Consider the following 15,681-nt stretch of genomic DNA (forward strand, 5'->3'; position numbering starts at 1 on the left):
GGCTGCCCCTTCCTGCTCCCCATTCCATCAGGTTTTTCACAGGCAGGTTTCCCTAAGGAGGCAGGAGGTTTGACTGAATGGGGCTATACCTGATGCTATAAAATGTGCACGGCCCCCACTGCTACAGTGGGAACTGGTGGTGGAGCCACTGGTGACTCCCCAGAGAAGGGTTGAGCCACCATCACTGGAGGTATTTAAAAGATGTGTGGCTGTTGCATTTAGGAACATGGCTTAGTGGTGGACTTGGCAGTGTAGGTTAACCATCTCTTGCAGCCTAAAGGATTCTCTGATTCCTGTCTGGGTACCAGGGGCTGCCCTGTTTCCTACCAAGCCCTCCCGTTCTGCATTCCCCATACTGGTGAGTTTTGTTCCTTGCCCAGCCCATCCAGCAAATTGAGTCATCTCAAAAAGAAGGGAAAACACATCTGCAGGCAGAGGCAGCTCTGCAGGGCTGTAACATTGCTGGAGTTTGCACAAGCTAGATGCAAGTGCTTTTAATACTGGCCTCAGTCAGCACGATGGCTCAAGTCTTCCCACCTTTTTGATTCGTCCAAGAAATGTACTTGAATTTCTTGGTCAGGACAATAGATTAATTTGTTTTTTCAGGCAGTACCATTTTAATACAAGTTACACAGATGAGCACATACTTTTTCTTGCTGAGCAGCTTTGTGTGCCCGTGGTGAACCCCCCATCTCCTCCCCAGACACCCTGCAGCACTGACCTTGCCATGGGCACTGACAGCTTCCCTCATCACTCCAGCAACACAAAACTTTCCTGCCTCATCATGGAGACCAAGACATTTAGGAGAGACAAAAAAACATTTATGGAGATAAAAATATTTATGACCTCAGTGTCATAAATAAGCCTACACTTAGTTCAATAGAACATATCAAGTTTATTTTAATGATTAATAGAACCATATCTGGAAAGGGCAAGTTGCAAAAGCTACTTTGAAATTCTGAAACAGTGATAAAGTCATTCTTGAAATGTTTAAAAATAAGAAAATGCTATATCTGCTAAACAAGAGCAAATAGAGTAAGTCCTATGCAAATGACTGAGAACAGGACAGATTCTGAAAATACCACAGACTAGAAATTTCTTTCTGTCTAGAAAAATATGTGTCCCAAATAGTTTTAAATCAGTAAACTTTATGTGCTATTATCCAGATGGAGTAAAATGCTGGCCCCACAGACATTAATCAGTCAATGAACTCAATGAGGTCAGAGTTTTACCCTGAGACTCAATTTTTTAAAAAAATAATTCATATTTCTGACATTTTTATATACACTCACATACACACAGACTTACAGACTTCCTGCACTGTGCCCATATATATATATATATAAAATCATTTATAGCAGTAATTTTTCTAATGCTTTGTAAAATCTTTTACTGATTTACAACACTAAAGTTTATTTCTCTTTGTCATCCTATTCAGATGTTACTCCCTATTGTGCACTCTTCTCTCCAGTGCAAACCACCCAAGGCCTGTTCTAGCAGAATGACATGAAAGCACATGTGTTGTCTGATGAAGAGCAGAGAATTTCACAAAACACCCAGATGTTTTTGAGATGCAGCAGCACTGCATTGTTTTGCAGCACAGACCTAAAAAAAGTATCTCTTTATTCATTTAAAATGCCATGATATGGAGTGTGGCTCATGATGTGTTCCTTGGTGAAAAGAATAAAAAAATATGCATAAACTAGAAATCAGTGGCAGAATTGAAGCCTTTTTGGGTGCTCGAGACACCCAAGAGAAAGCAAATAGCCCCTCAAGCCCCAGGGTGACTGGGGCGCACTCTCAGAAGACACAGCACTGTGACCCCCACCAAAGGACTGAGCTGTAACACACACATGCTCCAGGAAGTTACAAAGGCAGACAGGGCTCCTGTGCTCAGGTTTTTCTCCCAGCAGAAATAATGTGTCAAACTATTCCTCTGAGCCAGTCTGGCAACTGCATATCCTACAGTAGCTTTTTATTTCTTATTGCATATCATGGCATAAACCCACATCTTTGTCTTTCCCTAATTGGAGTATTTGAGAATGTAACTTCTTTTCCTGGTTCTACCCAAATACTCTCTTAGTGTCAAGAGGATGTGACACCATGTTTTTTCAGATTTCTATACTTAAATGTCTGCTATTCACATTTCAGAAGAGGACTATGAATTGTCCATATAAAACATCCTAGCTAGTCATTGCTCACAGCAACACTGATGTCTTAAACTTTGTGGTAGAAAAAGTTTAAGATCCCTTTTGAAGCCTTTCCCCAAGCTTTGTTTACCAGTTTGGATGGTGGTTATGGATGTGATAAAATTTTTAGAAACATGTATTATAATATACATCTCAGTTCACAACCACAGTTAATGTATGTGGCTGTGTATGTGTCTAACCTCATAAATACATAAAAGTGTTCCAGCTTTGGTGCTTATGGATTATTAAAATTATATCATTATATCTCTTTCTTTGATCACAATTTAGTGTAACACATTATCTTGATTCTCAGTAACTTCCAACTTTGATGTTATATTTAATAAAATATAATGCTGCGCTGAAGAATCCCTTGGGTATCTTTAATTTCTTTTCTTTTTTATTAATATATATTACACCGTAAATGGGATTAAATTGTCTGATTAGTGAAGCAGGCTCTCACTGCAGCAGTTAAATCCTGAATTCCTCAGGGCATTCTATAGACATTGTTAAAGCATCTTTCCAAGGTGCTGATAAGCCCAGAATTAAGCCTAACATTTCCCTGGTGCTGAGGCTGGTTTCACGCTCTGACCCCAACCTTTGCTCTGTTAATTCATCTTCCTGCACAGAAACCTTTGCTTTTGCCCTAGAAATGTTGTAGGGCTGCACTGTAGAGCAGGAGAAAGAACCGATGCAGGTTTTTGAAGATACTCTGCCACCCCAAACCCAAGAGCTGCGTGGAGAGTGGCCTGCAAGGGGCTGCATCACCAGAGAGCATCATCCAAAAGGTGCAGCAAGAACAACCTCGCCCATTGTCCCCACCAGTGGAAATTGCTCCTTGATGCTCACAGGCACGGTGCTGCCTTGAAGTGGGCCAGGTACCACTGCTTGAGGCTGTGCCAGGCAACTCGGTCAGGGCAGAGCCCAGGACAGGCAGCACTTAGCCCAGAGAAGTCCAGCTGGTGATGTATAGGGCTCTGGCACAGCCCCTGTCCCCAGACACACCTTGAACAAGTGCTTGATCACGCTCATGAAGTACTTTGTTGAGCTTAAGTTCGAACTCAGGCACAGCACAAGTACTATCCTATCAAAAACTCCTCTGGAATACACTTAAATCACTGAAAAGCTGAGAGAGGCACTTGGACTTGGAGAAGAGGAGAAGAGCAAGGCTGAGAGGCAGGTGAATCTTTTCTCACTCTTTCTTTCTGCCCTTCTGCAGCTTTTACAGCATCCAGCCCTCACCCACAATAACTCATCAATGCTCATTTTAATCGCCTCCAGCAGGGTAATGAGGGAAAGCGGAGCCTAAACTCTGGCTGACGATGCCTATACAATCCTCTGTCAGAGAGGAGGTCCTTCTTAGCCTATCAAGCAGTAAAAGTAGTCTTGACTACCTGGGGCCACATCATTATGCTCTTTATTACATCTCATTAAGACTATATGTTATAGAAGTAATATTGTAGAGTTGGACAGCGCCAAGCCAAGCAGGTTTTGCCATACTGCAAACATAGGAAAATTCTTCATCACTTTGACTTTATTGGCTAACACAATTGTCCTTAAAATAGTCAACCAATGTACCATGCAAGTAGAAAAATTCAAATTTACAATAGACTTACCAGTAAATAAAAATCAGATTAAAAAGACTTAAACACAAAAGACCTTTTAAATCACTATAGTTCTGCCTCCTGAGTTGTCAGGTTTTTAACACTTCACTGACAGACACATGCATATATATATATATATAAAACATTGTTATGAGATATACTTCCAAGCCTGTAACTGAAGAGTACTCAATGAAAATTTATATGCAGACTCACCTGATTATTTTATAAATTATTCAGCCAATTAGTGACATGATAGTGTTCCTACTTAAAGAACAGTGCAGTGCCCTGCACAGGCCATGAAGCAGAGTTTTATAACTCAGCTGAGTTTTTTGGTCCTTCAGTGTCCAGACCCAGCTTGGACACCATTTGTGCACATAAGCAGTTTACGCAGGTGAATAGCACAGCTGCCTTTTCAGACAGCTCAGTTTTCCACAATACAATCAGCAGAAATATTGACAGTATATAAACTGGTATTTTAGCATTTCAGGCTTAAACAAAATAAAAACAAACAAAAAACCAGCAAAAAAGCCAGACTAGATTAACTAGAATATAATAGGTTTCCATATTTCTAGGACCTAAAGAAGGAGACATGGGACAGGAGCAGAGGCTGTTTGTTTACGTCTACACAGTAGAAAAATATCTCCTCAGATTTACAAAGGTAAAAATGTTTCATTCTTAACTGATGTTTCCCCTCCTGGTCACTGAAGTAGACTACTGAGCCAACAGGAAGAAACATTTCCCAGTATTACTGACATTTAAGCAAAATAACAATTTTAAAGCTCTGGGAAAAGGATATATATGGTGAAGGAGTTGTTTGCATAGATGTAATAAGTGAACCTGAGAGCAATGCAGGAAGGCACTGCTGGCACAGACCCAGGAGGCACAATGCAAAAACAAAGCACAGCCAGGTGGTCTGATAAAAAAGACAATGGGCAGAGCCCTCACCAACCATCACTAATGTCTTGGCTGTCTTTGATGACTAAAGTTTAAAGAACTTGTTTAATTACCTTCTGCTTTGCTTTCCAAATGGTACCTAAGCAGCTTATCCAAAGTGATCTGTAAATTGCATGACCAGCTCTTTGGTTTGAGGTAAAAAGTAGCAGGTGAGGCAGGCCAGGGTGCTTGTATGGACACAGGCAAGACCTAAACCCCAGACACTGAGAACCTGAGTCAACAACAAGAATTTCCTGAATTAGGATACTACTGATGAATGTACCAGCAGCAAGGACTTCTGGTTTCCCCCTGGCAGTGTGTTGGTATCCTCTCAGCTGCCAAAATCAGGGTACAAAATCTGGTCATGTCTTCTCTTGCTCTCTCCTAGTGCATTGCCCTCAAAACACCCAGCTCCCTGCTATCCCTCCCCAGCCCAGAATTGGTCCCCTGCTGCTGCAGGAGATGGCCTAGCAAGGATGAAAGAGTTTGCAGTGGTTCCTGTGGGAATTCACATACCACCGTGCAAAAATCCCTGATATTAAACATGAAAGACCTGAAACTAACAAGGAATGGGAAGAGTGACATTTAAGGCAAGAAACATCAGACATTTTAGAAAAAAATCCTATCCAGACAGAGAAACAACTTCATAAATCACAAAATGATAGAATCTGTCCCACTGGAAAATAACCATGAGAGAGGAATTCTTGCAAATGCATCTCTGATTTGAGAGATAAAATTAGAAAACCCAGGGTTGACTGTTGTGAAACTGTCTTTGCACATTCCAGTAATTTAGAAAATTCAGATAAGTGCTTGTGTTGACGTCCTGATTTTTCTGAGGACAACAACCATATTGGTACTACCTTTAATTGGTCCAGGATGTCAACCCTGAACTTTGATCCAAAGCAGTCAACATCAAGTCATGTCAGTGCTCATATGAGCACAGGAATAAAGTCAGTACATACTCAATCTGCTAAGGAATTTTCCCATTAGCCAGCAAGCAGTATCCCTTTGCTAAAGACACAAAAATCTTGTTTGAGGAAAAGCTCTATGGAAATACTGCCATCACTATTTATGTGAAAAATATCTCCAGAAAAAGAATTTAGTAGTGGCAATTCAAATGATAAACTCTAATCCATGGAACTCAGGAACTGAGCTGGCCTGAAGGTAGGGGAAATGTTTTTCTCTTAAGAAAACATTGACTTTTTCAGGGAAAAATTGATAAAAATGTTCTGGTCCCAAATCACAATATTTTGTTACTAAAAAGTGGCAACACAGCCTTGAGAATAGGAATGTCTGCTTCCTGGAAGGTAGCTTTAGATCATGTCCTTTTCCATAAATTATGTTTCCATTGTGTCCCACTCCTTTTTAAAGACACAGGAAAATAACCCAGTTTGTTTCCATTAGCTAGCTTCAGTAAACCTTCCTCCACCATGACTGTTGGACAACCATAGACTCATAGAATGATTTGGGTTGTAAGGGGCCTTAAAGATCATCTAATTTCAACCCTGTGCCATGAGTGAGGACACCCCCTTGCACTTCCACCAGCTTGCTCAGAGCCCCATCCAACATGACCTTGAACATTTCCAGGGATGAGGCACCCGCAACTTCTCTGGGCAGTCTGTTCCAGTGCCTCAGCACCGTCACAGTAAAGAACTTCCTCCTAGCATCTAATCCAAAATTAATCTCAGTTTACAGCCATTCCCCCTTGTTCTGTCACTACATGCCCTTGTGAGAAGCCCCTCTTCAGCCTTTCCTTGTAGGCTCTCTTCATGTACTGAAGGCTGAAATTTAAGCCACACCAAAGCCTTCCCTTCTCCAGGCTGACCAATCCCAATGCTCACAACCTTTCCTCATAGGAGCGGTGCTCCATCCCTCTAATCATCTTGGTGGCCTCCTCTCCCTTCCCTTGACCTGCTGTCCATAGTGCTTTGGATGAAGCTCAGGACATGGTTTTTTGGGCTGCAAATGCCTGTTGCTGGGTCATGTCCAGCCTCTCACTCACCAGCATCCCTAAGCCCTTCTAGGCAGGGCTACTCTGGATCATCCCCAGACTTTGTTGATACAAGGAGTTTCCCAAACCTGGGTGCAACCCCTTGCACTTCATCTTGTTAAACCTCATGAGATTCCCAAGGGCCAATTCTCATTGTCCAAGTCCCATTAGATGGCATCCCATCCTTCAGGTGTGGCAACCACACCACTCAGCTTGGTGCCATCTGCAAACTTGTTGAGGGCGCACTTGATCCCTTTATCTATGTCACTGGGGAAGACATTAAATGGCACTGGTGCCAGTATGGACCCCTGAGGGGCACCACTTGTCACTGATGTCCATTGGAACTCTGAGTCATTGTCCATCACCCTCTGGATGTGACCGTCCAACCATGTTCTCATCCAACACTTCTTGACAAATCCTTGTAAAAAAAAGTTTATCTTGCTAACATTTCTATACTGACAAAATAAAATTAAAGCATACCAAAAAATACATATTTTGTATATATGTATATACACCCAGAGACCAATATGGATTTGCAGTAATTAAATCAGTCTAAAGAAACTCCTTTTGAAATAACTCCACCATGTAAAAATGAAGTAATGCACAAGGCATAAATACATGCCACTTACATAGGTGCCTTTCTGTAAGGAACAAGAAGAGCTGTGTGTGCATCCTCCCTCACCCATCATCCCACCACCCCAGTAATAGTTATTTTTTAAAGTTTTTCTGCTGTAATAAAATATCTTTTCATGAATATTCTTAAAAATCAAATTGAAAACTCAGCTGGTCTGTATTTTTACTATATTTTTAAGTCCTCTACTCCTAAATTGCTCTTTTTATCCAGACAAGTCAAATTATGCTGGTACGCTGTTTTTCTGTCACATACCCTTACCTTAAAATCACAAGTCATCCTGCCCCATCCAGAACATGAGGGCAAATTCACATGCTACTTAAAATGCCAAGTAAGACCCAGACACTATAAAATCCATCATTTTAAACTGGTATAGTATTTCTGGCTTAAAAAAAATAAATGCAGATGAAGCTATCTTCAGCAAAAGGTAAAAAACATCCCCTGGGAAAAAACTGCCTACAGTGTAAACTGGAATAAATGCTGCAATATTTATGAGTATTGTGGTGCTGGGAATCCCCTCTGAGAGCCTCTGATTTACACTATACATTGATTTTTATCAAAAGCTGTTCTAAAATTAGAAGAGGCCAGGATCTGACAAGTATCCTTTATGTTTTAGTCCTACAGATGGATACCATGAGATACTTCCTCAGTTTGAAACTCTTCCAAATCCAGAGGCACCAATCTGACATATTAAACTGAACTTATACAAAGTCTTGTGTCTTTACATCATGCAACATCATTTATGGCATGCTGGGCTGTGACAGCTTAAGTTATGAAAATGCAGTATCACGCAGCAGATCAGAGCTAGCTTTATAGCAGGTCTCATGAATTTCTTCATCCAGAAAGAATAAATTTTGTGTGGGAGCATTCTGCATAGAACCCCTGCAGAGCAATAGATTAAAACTGGATTTTAGCATTTACATCCTGCTCAACTATAAATCAGGAATTAGAATTGATAATGGCAGTTATCCATCAACAGCAGTGCAACTGCAGATGAGCCAGAGTAGTTTTATGGTTAAAAGGAGTTACTTTTTATTGTTATACTTAAAGAAAAGCTCTTCTATTTGGAATGTTTCTAGGCTCTAAATAGGGAATGATCAGATCCATGCGGATCATCAGCATGAGGAGCATCAGGATGAAGAAGATGCATTTGAAGTAACACCTCTCCAGATTTCAGACCATCATTCTGAAACTCTGGCAATGGGCCTGAGCAGTTCACATTGCAGCCTCCTCCTGGCAGGAGAGCTGGACAGCTACCAGAGCCGGCAGGACTCTGCCCCGCGGTTCATCGTCGTGTTCGCTGCGCAATTGAAAGCTTTGCGGAACTCTTCAAAGTTGCTCATGGCTCCGATTACTCTGCAAAGAGAAAAGTGATTGACATGCAGGTTGCCTTTTGTCAAACACTACAGGTCTGCAAGTGTTTCAGTGTTTTCACTTCAGGCTGAATTTTCAGGCTTTCATATAATTTTTTTTATACAAATAAAACCAAAAGGTTCAGGAGAAGGGCTCCCAGTTTAATATGAAGCAAATACTGTTTCATGCTTTGAGAAACACCTTGCTTTTTTAGAAACTCAATGAAAAACAAACACATTTTCTGGTACTGTGTCCTTTAGAGCAATTTTCTAATGTAACCCTTGGCAGTACAGGTGGGAGATCAGCAGTGGCTGTGCATCCTTCCAGCCCTGCCAGACAGCTGCAGTGCAGCAAGCAGGAGGACGTAAGCACACACTGGGGCTGTGCTGGCAGTGGTTTCATGTGGCTCCAGATTCTCCTAACAACACACTCTGCCCACACACACCCACACCCACTGGGTCCCTGGGACTTTGCAGACTCAGGGGGCAATTACAGCCTCTTGTTGGGCAGCTCACCTTGTACCTGTGAGCCTCTCAACTCCTCTGATATTTTGGAAATACATTTTCTGAGCCTTCTGCAGTGACCAGCTCCCGAGTTCTCTTGCTTCTACCGCAGGTGGTGTGATACTGAGCGAGCAGCACATCCCTGCCTGACACAAGCTGGACAATGTGTCTGCATTCCAGACTGGCACCTTCAGGCTTAGGGGAAGAGCTTGGTCTTTTCATGCAGTTATCTTTGGCTCCTGCTTTCATGTCTGCATTATTTGATGCAGTCAAAAACTATTATTTTACCATTGCTAGATTACAATCGTGCTGTTTGCTGCTTTTTCCTATGCTTTTAATCATCTTGGATTTACTAACCTGAAACTTGAAATGGTATTAGAGTTTTCTGACTTAAAAGCAGAAAAATATCTACTGTGATATTAATTGTATACCTTTTCTTTGTTATACAGTGAGGAGGCATTTTTCTATATTGCAGACAATCAGCTCTCAGTGTAGCTCAGCATGGTAGAAAATATTCTTATTACATTGATTAGACTTTCTGTGAGTAAGAAAATTAGCAGTCATCTGGCACAAAAAAGCCTAAAGGTCAGTTTTGTAGGAATGATTACCAAATGAGGTTAGGCTTCAAATAAGGTATACAGCTTTACTGTAAGAAAAAATTGCAGATACGTATTCAGGGACTGGAGCAGCAAGAGCTGGTCATGCAGAACTGCTGCTGATGGTGGGAGTTCTGCCTGCCATGCCAGGGATTTAAATTTGAAACTGGCATTCAAAAATAGCAAAGACACATGCTAATACTGAAAATCTGCCAATTAAAAAGAAATAAACCCAGAATTTATCCCGTCAAAAAATCTTTATGTCTGCATGCATGCCACTTTTCTATCCTTAGTTTGATATTGCCACACATTAACTGAAATCAGACTGGTGTGTCTGGATTTCATCCTATGAATTATAGTAGAGACACCTTTCCTTAAGCAGGTCACACTGGCCTCCCTTGGTGATCAACAGAAAGATGTATTTGTAGAGTAAGTAATTTAAATTTATTACCTGCTGAAAAATTATTTATAAATATATATTAACTTCTAAAATGCCATTTCCTTTTTGACTGTGAAGAGAAACTGGTGAGAGTAGTTCAGATGCACACACCTGTGTTCAAGATGTGTTGTTCATTTCTAAATTTTTATTATTACCTTTTATAATTACTTTTAAGAGGGCTGTTTGAGATTTTTGAGAAAGAGCTGTCAGTGTTGGAGCTAGCTGTGTTGCAGTTGTGCTTATAATGGTCTTGGGACATAAATGAAACCAAGCAGGGAGAAACTGATAATTTGTTAGCCCAGTTGATATGATTTGCAACAGGAGACAAAGAGCAATGCTTTTCTTCAGTTCTGAAACAGAAGCCAGTTGTCAGTATCTCACACAAAAACTAAGAAATGTTTTGTCTATATTTTCTAGATCTCAAATTAATCTAAACCTCTCTTAAATTTTCTTTCATACTCTGATGCCTTCAGGAGTTTTCCTAACAAATACTCTATTCCTAGAGTTCCATGTGTATCACCATCTCATGGGAATGTAGCTATGTAACGATTCAGAATATAAATACACCTATAGGTAAATGAACCTGAGGATTTTAAAAGACAGCAGATGGTTATTTCACCAAAATCTTAACAAGGATAGGAATTATGCAAAGAATATCTCTGTAGGCTGAAGGTCAGCCTGCTGCTCCTGTTCTCATTGTCACGATGTATTTTCAATGTTAAAAGGCACACAGATTTGCATACTTCACTACTTTTACCCTCATTAGCTGCTATAACACTCTTAGTCAACAGAAAGTGGTAGGATTCTCTAGAAGGCAAATAATCCACTGTATTGTGTGAATGTTGTTGTGAAGTTAACACCCTTTGTCCAAATAAAGAGGTAATGTAGTACTTGGCCAAGAGCAAACACAGAACTCTTGGTTAACTAAATGGAACCAACTTGAATCCCAACAAAACCAACATGTTCTTGGTGAGGAAGCAGAAAAATAAACTCTGGCTTCCTAATTCCTATAAAATCTCTAAAACTTCTCCCCTTCCCATGGTAAGTTCATGAGTGTCTGTGGACAGGGGAGCCTGTGGGAAGCCTTTAGGCAAGGGCAGACTCCCTCTGGTATGGCTGGACTGCCATAGCTCCTTCAAGCAAAGAGTCACTTGAAGGCCAGTGGAAGAGTTTGGTCTTGGACTGAACTCACAGAGCACATTTTGCTTTGCATTATCAATGTAATTCAAAGTCAAGAATTAGGAGCTTTTAATGAACTCAGATTAAATCAAAGACCCTTTCTATATTCACTGTTTTCTAAAGTAGAATTGCTTAGGGGACGAAAGAGATAGATGAGGCTTTTTAGATACTCAGGCCATGATTACAGGACATCACAGGGATCAGAGTGTGTTCTGGTTCAAATGCTTTTGAAGGTAGATGCAAGCTCCTCAGTTTTTCAGAAGAGCATTAGTAATAGTGAAAGATAAGCTAATAAAATCAGTTAAATTTCCATCTAAACCAAGAGCACAGTTCAATTTTGTCTTTGCTCTTAACCCCCTCTTAAATGCTGTATTTCTGCACTTCTGTTCTGCAGTGATTGATTTCTGTGTGTACACTGAGGAAATACCTTATTTACACTACCTGAACTGAGGAGGGCTGTGAGCTCCAGTATATATTTGCTCCCTCGCAGATTCCGGTCTAAAGGAGTTGCATCTTACCTGATAAAATGAAAAAAAAACCAGAAACAGGCACATTATCTGGGATAACTTTTTATGTAAAGCAAAATGTAATGTCACTGTTCTGTTCTTAAGATGCCTATGACTTAAAGAATGCATAAAATGGAAAGACACCATAAATTCCTACTTTGTTTCACCTTTGCCAATCTGCAGTTTTCTCTTGGTATATTCTCTTGTTTTTCAAATCCCCTAATGGATCCAGTGTCCACCCACTGCTTTTTCTCTACACACTCTTTCCCATCATCTAATCACTGTCACTTTTACTAGTTCTTTTTTTGAAGTTCTCTATAATGGTACCTTGTATTTAAGCTTGTGCTGCAGCATCTCACACCTTGTCAATTACCAAACACACTTCTTGGTCACAAAACTATGTAATGTGTATAAAAGGTACACATAATGATGCTTACCATCTCTAGAACTACTGCTATATTACCTGACATATTTATGCCATGTTGGAATGTCAGTTTCTTTTGAAATTACACATTTTCCACATTTCCATCAACGGTCCCCAGTTCCCTGTTCCTGGTATTTAACCCAATTGTAACTGACCAAAAAACAGGGTAGATTGAATATTTGCACAACCAAATTGTTGTATCTTACGCTGTATCTATTGCATGAAAAATTTCCTTTAAACTTCCCCTACCTTACTTAAGTCTCTACATCAAATGTTCCTATAAACAAAATCCTTTAAGCCAGATTGCCCATAGGATTTCAGTGGACTTCAGTGCAATTTTGTCTGGCTGAACACAGTTCTGACATTTTAAATAAGTCTGTTGAGTGTTTTGAGCTTTGTGGAAATAGACTGAGCTCGAGGGTACCTTGCATACACTGCTCTCACTGTGCATGTGCCCTCCCTGCGAGGGATTCCTGCAGTGGTTATGTAAGTGGTTCTGTAAGACCCCCAGGTGTTCCCTATAGCTTCAAAATTTTCTTGGAGAAAAACTGGCACAAGGCAAAATTTAATTCAGCATAAACAATGAAAGTGTAATATTTTCTTTATTCAGTATAGTCAAACTGAAACAGCCACAGGCCAATAGACTGCTACGCTGACTCTCAACAGAGAAATTACTTTTAACCAGGACTCCTGTTTTTTCAGTTTGGGATAATTCATTCCTTCAGCTGGTGACAAAGTTTTATAGTATTTTACTTCTCTTGTGGGGAGTTTGTCCCATTTTGTTTACCCAAAGAAATAATTTCTGATCCTGTCCCTTGCTCAATGTTTTTTCTAAAAAACTCACATCCCTTATCAAAGTTTTGTTACAGCATATTTAGTGTACAGATGGGAAAAAATAAACTAACACTCTTCACTGCTGCTTAGTTTCCTTGAACAACGTAGTCAGTAACAAATGGTGTTAAAATTGAAGGGAGGCTGAGGAGTCAATACATGCAGGAAGTCCCTTTTGGTGGAGGGAAGTAGAAAGAAAATTACTGTGACACGCTGTGCAAAACCAAGAATAATGTCAGCAGTTCAGGTACCATGAGTAGTTGAAGACAAAGAGGGAAAGAGAAAGAAATAATAATTGTGGAAGAAGTCTCTGCTTATACTCTCAAAAATCTGTGTTTGGGTGATGCAGATTGCTGAAACCAAGGAAGCTCGTTTCTGCACTGCACATAGTTCAGGTTAATAGATGGGGATTTGAAACACATTTGTACTACTCACATGGGCATAACTCAGAAAGAAAAGCTGGTTATGTGTGAACTCAAGGCCTGGCAGTAAAGGCTCTTCTTCTCCTCCCCTTTTTTCTGCAATCCATTTCCTGTATGCCTGATAAGAAAGAGATACTAAGTGCCTTTCAGCAACATGAATATAACTACAGCTTCTTTTTTTTTCTTTTATTTTTCTAATAATGCGATGTTTCAGATATTTTCCATCTACTTACCCTGAAAGCTTCTCGCAAACCTCCATTATCTGCAATGTTTTCTGCCAAAGTTCTCTTCCCTTTCACCTTGGCAAAATGAAAGAACATCAGTCATTTGACCCATTTCTGAACTTGCTACTCGATCAACTTCAAAAAGAGGGTGGAAAGTAAAACAAGGCAAGAACAACCTCAGTCAATATCAACCAACTTTGGTTAAGAAAACTGGGTTTTCATGAGAAAACTGCCAGTAAACTATTTTCTGTGATGAGTTATCCTGGCTCTGGCCATAAGATTTCTGTAGCACAAAATACAGTAGATAGAATGCACTTAAGAATCCAGTCCCTGATCTTTGAGCTGAGTGTCAGTAATTTTCCCCAAAGGACTGTTTATATCTGGTGACATGTAAGATCCAGTAGCCTCTTGAACTTTTATCTAAAAGGCTATATTTATTTCTCTACATAACTCTTAATGTACTACTGGGATGCTAAAATAACTTCTATGTCATAACATAAATAAGCGTAATTAAAAATAACTGTCAGAGACAGAATCAAAATTGGTAGTGTATTTAGTGCTCTAAAAATATCTGCAAAGGAGATTCCTGTTGCTTCTCCTGGGTATTGATTCCAAGAGCAGGAGCAATAGCAACAAGAATGTATGTAGGAAACTGCACTATATAAACTTTGTGAGGAAACTGGTCTCCTGGCATTACCAAGTGCAATATCAATACAAAGAAATCCTAATTTCTGCTGGAGTAGCATTATCTCTACTCACCCAGCCTACTAAGGTCCTTGTGTTACCAACTGTATTTGTAATTAAGCCGTTTTACTCTCTCCTGTGCCTCAAATAAGCAAGATAATTGAGCAGTTTTGAGCAGGGCTCTGAAGGTCAATGGCACTGCAGCCATCAGCTCTCCCATGCCACAGGGATCAGTACAGTGGGGTTGGCATCATTACTCACTTTCAGGATGGAAAAAGAGAGGAAAACAGAGAGGAAGAGGCAAAAGCACCAAGGTACTTGTGCACAGCCCCACACTCAGTGAAGATGAGCACCCAAACTGGACTCAGGACATCTTACTTGATGCCTTGGGTACAGCTTAATGGGAAAAATGGGAGCCATGGAGGAAAGTACAACCCTTTCCTGTCAGCTCTCCCCTGCACTCAGGAGGATGAAGATGGAGGTGAAAGAGAAGCTTTTAGGACAAAAGGTGCTGGGACACCAGGGAACGGACAAGCACATCAGCTGCCTTTTTCCCTGGCCTTCCTGCTTACACATTTTACTTGCACTGGGCTTGTGAAGGAGGCTGACTTGGAGCATAAGATCAGGGTACAGGTCCACACAGGGCCACAGGTCATCTAAAAAGTGTAAAAATTCTTTCTGCTGATCTCAGGCAGCTCTGGAAATGGTATTTGAGACTATTCTGCACAGAGAATTTGTGGCAGGGATCAGGGACCATGATAAGCCCTTTATTTGATGAGATGACTTTATGTGATTATTGCACTCTGAAGCTGTTTCTATATCCACTTTTCCTTTCATTAGGCTTCTTTTCTGGAGATATTTTTATTGTATACCAGATGAGAAGGAAGAAGAATAAATAGGTTTCTTGATCCATGAAAAATATTCATACAAGGGTAAAAAGCCTGCAGAGTATTGATGTAAATGACAGGCCAAAATGATAATAAAAAAGGTCTTTGCTTGCATAGCTCTTCATACAGTATCTCTAAAATATGTCAGAAAATTGGAAAAATCTTCTGTCATCTAAAAAGTGCTTTTGATTATCCTGTGGGTATAGAAGGAATGGCATGACAAGGCTGTGGGTAAAAGGATCTCTCTAGTAAACCCATCCATGGACTTCAAAGGCAGTTTCTACACTGA

General features: G+C 40.3%; 1 protein-coding gene and 1 long non-coding RNA gene across 6 annotated transcripts in view; one reads left to right on the plus strand and one right to left on the minus strand.

The window, feature by feature from the left end:
• Window positions 1-15,681, plus strand: part of LOC111922893 (uncharacterized) — a 340,899-nt gene that overhangs the window by 297,342 nt on the left and 27,876 nt on the right. The window contains exon 8 of one of the 3 annotated variants that reach the window (XR_015284144.1): window positions 1,439-2,555. The exons of the other annotated variants lie outside the window; for them this stretch is intronic. This is a non-coding gene — a long non-coding RNA (uncharacterized LOC111922893). Of the gene's footprint in view, window positions 1-1,438; window positions 2,556-15,681 lie in introns of those variants that run through there. 3 annotated transcript variants of the gene reach the window in all.
• The window catches only part of PHEX (phosphate regulating endopeptidase X-linked), a 105,968-nt gene continuing 98,638 nt past the window's right edge, over window positions 8,352-15,681 (minus strand). For all 3 annotated transcript variants that reach the window (XM_086879907.1, XM_086879906.1, XM_023918494.2), the window contains exons 19-22: window positions 13,831-13,896; window positions 13,611-13,715; window positions 11,856-11,932; window positions 8,352-8,700 (exon numbers count right to left, since the gene is read on the minus strand). In XM_086879907.1, the coding sequence (XP_086736033.1) occupies window positions 8,598-8,700; window positions 11,856-11,932; window positions 13,611-13,715; window positions 13,831-13,896 (351 nt within the window). In that variant the 3' untranslated portion in view covers window positions 8,352-8,597. The remainder of the gene's footprint in view (window positions 8,701-11,855; window positions 11,933-13,610; window positions 13,716-13,830; window positions 13,897-15,681) is intronic.

The sequence above is a fragment of the Cyanistes caeruleus genome, chromosome 3, assembly GCF_971803275.1.
Source record: "Cyanistes caeruleus chromosome 3, bCyaCae1.hap1.1, whole genome shotgun sequence".
Classification (NCBI taxonomy): domain Eukaryota; kingdom Metazoa; phylum Chordata; class Aves; order Passeriformes; family Paridae; genus Cyanistes; species Cyanistes caeruleus.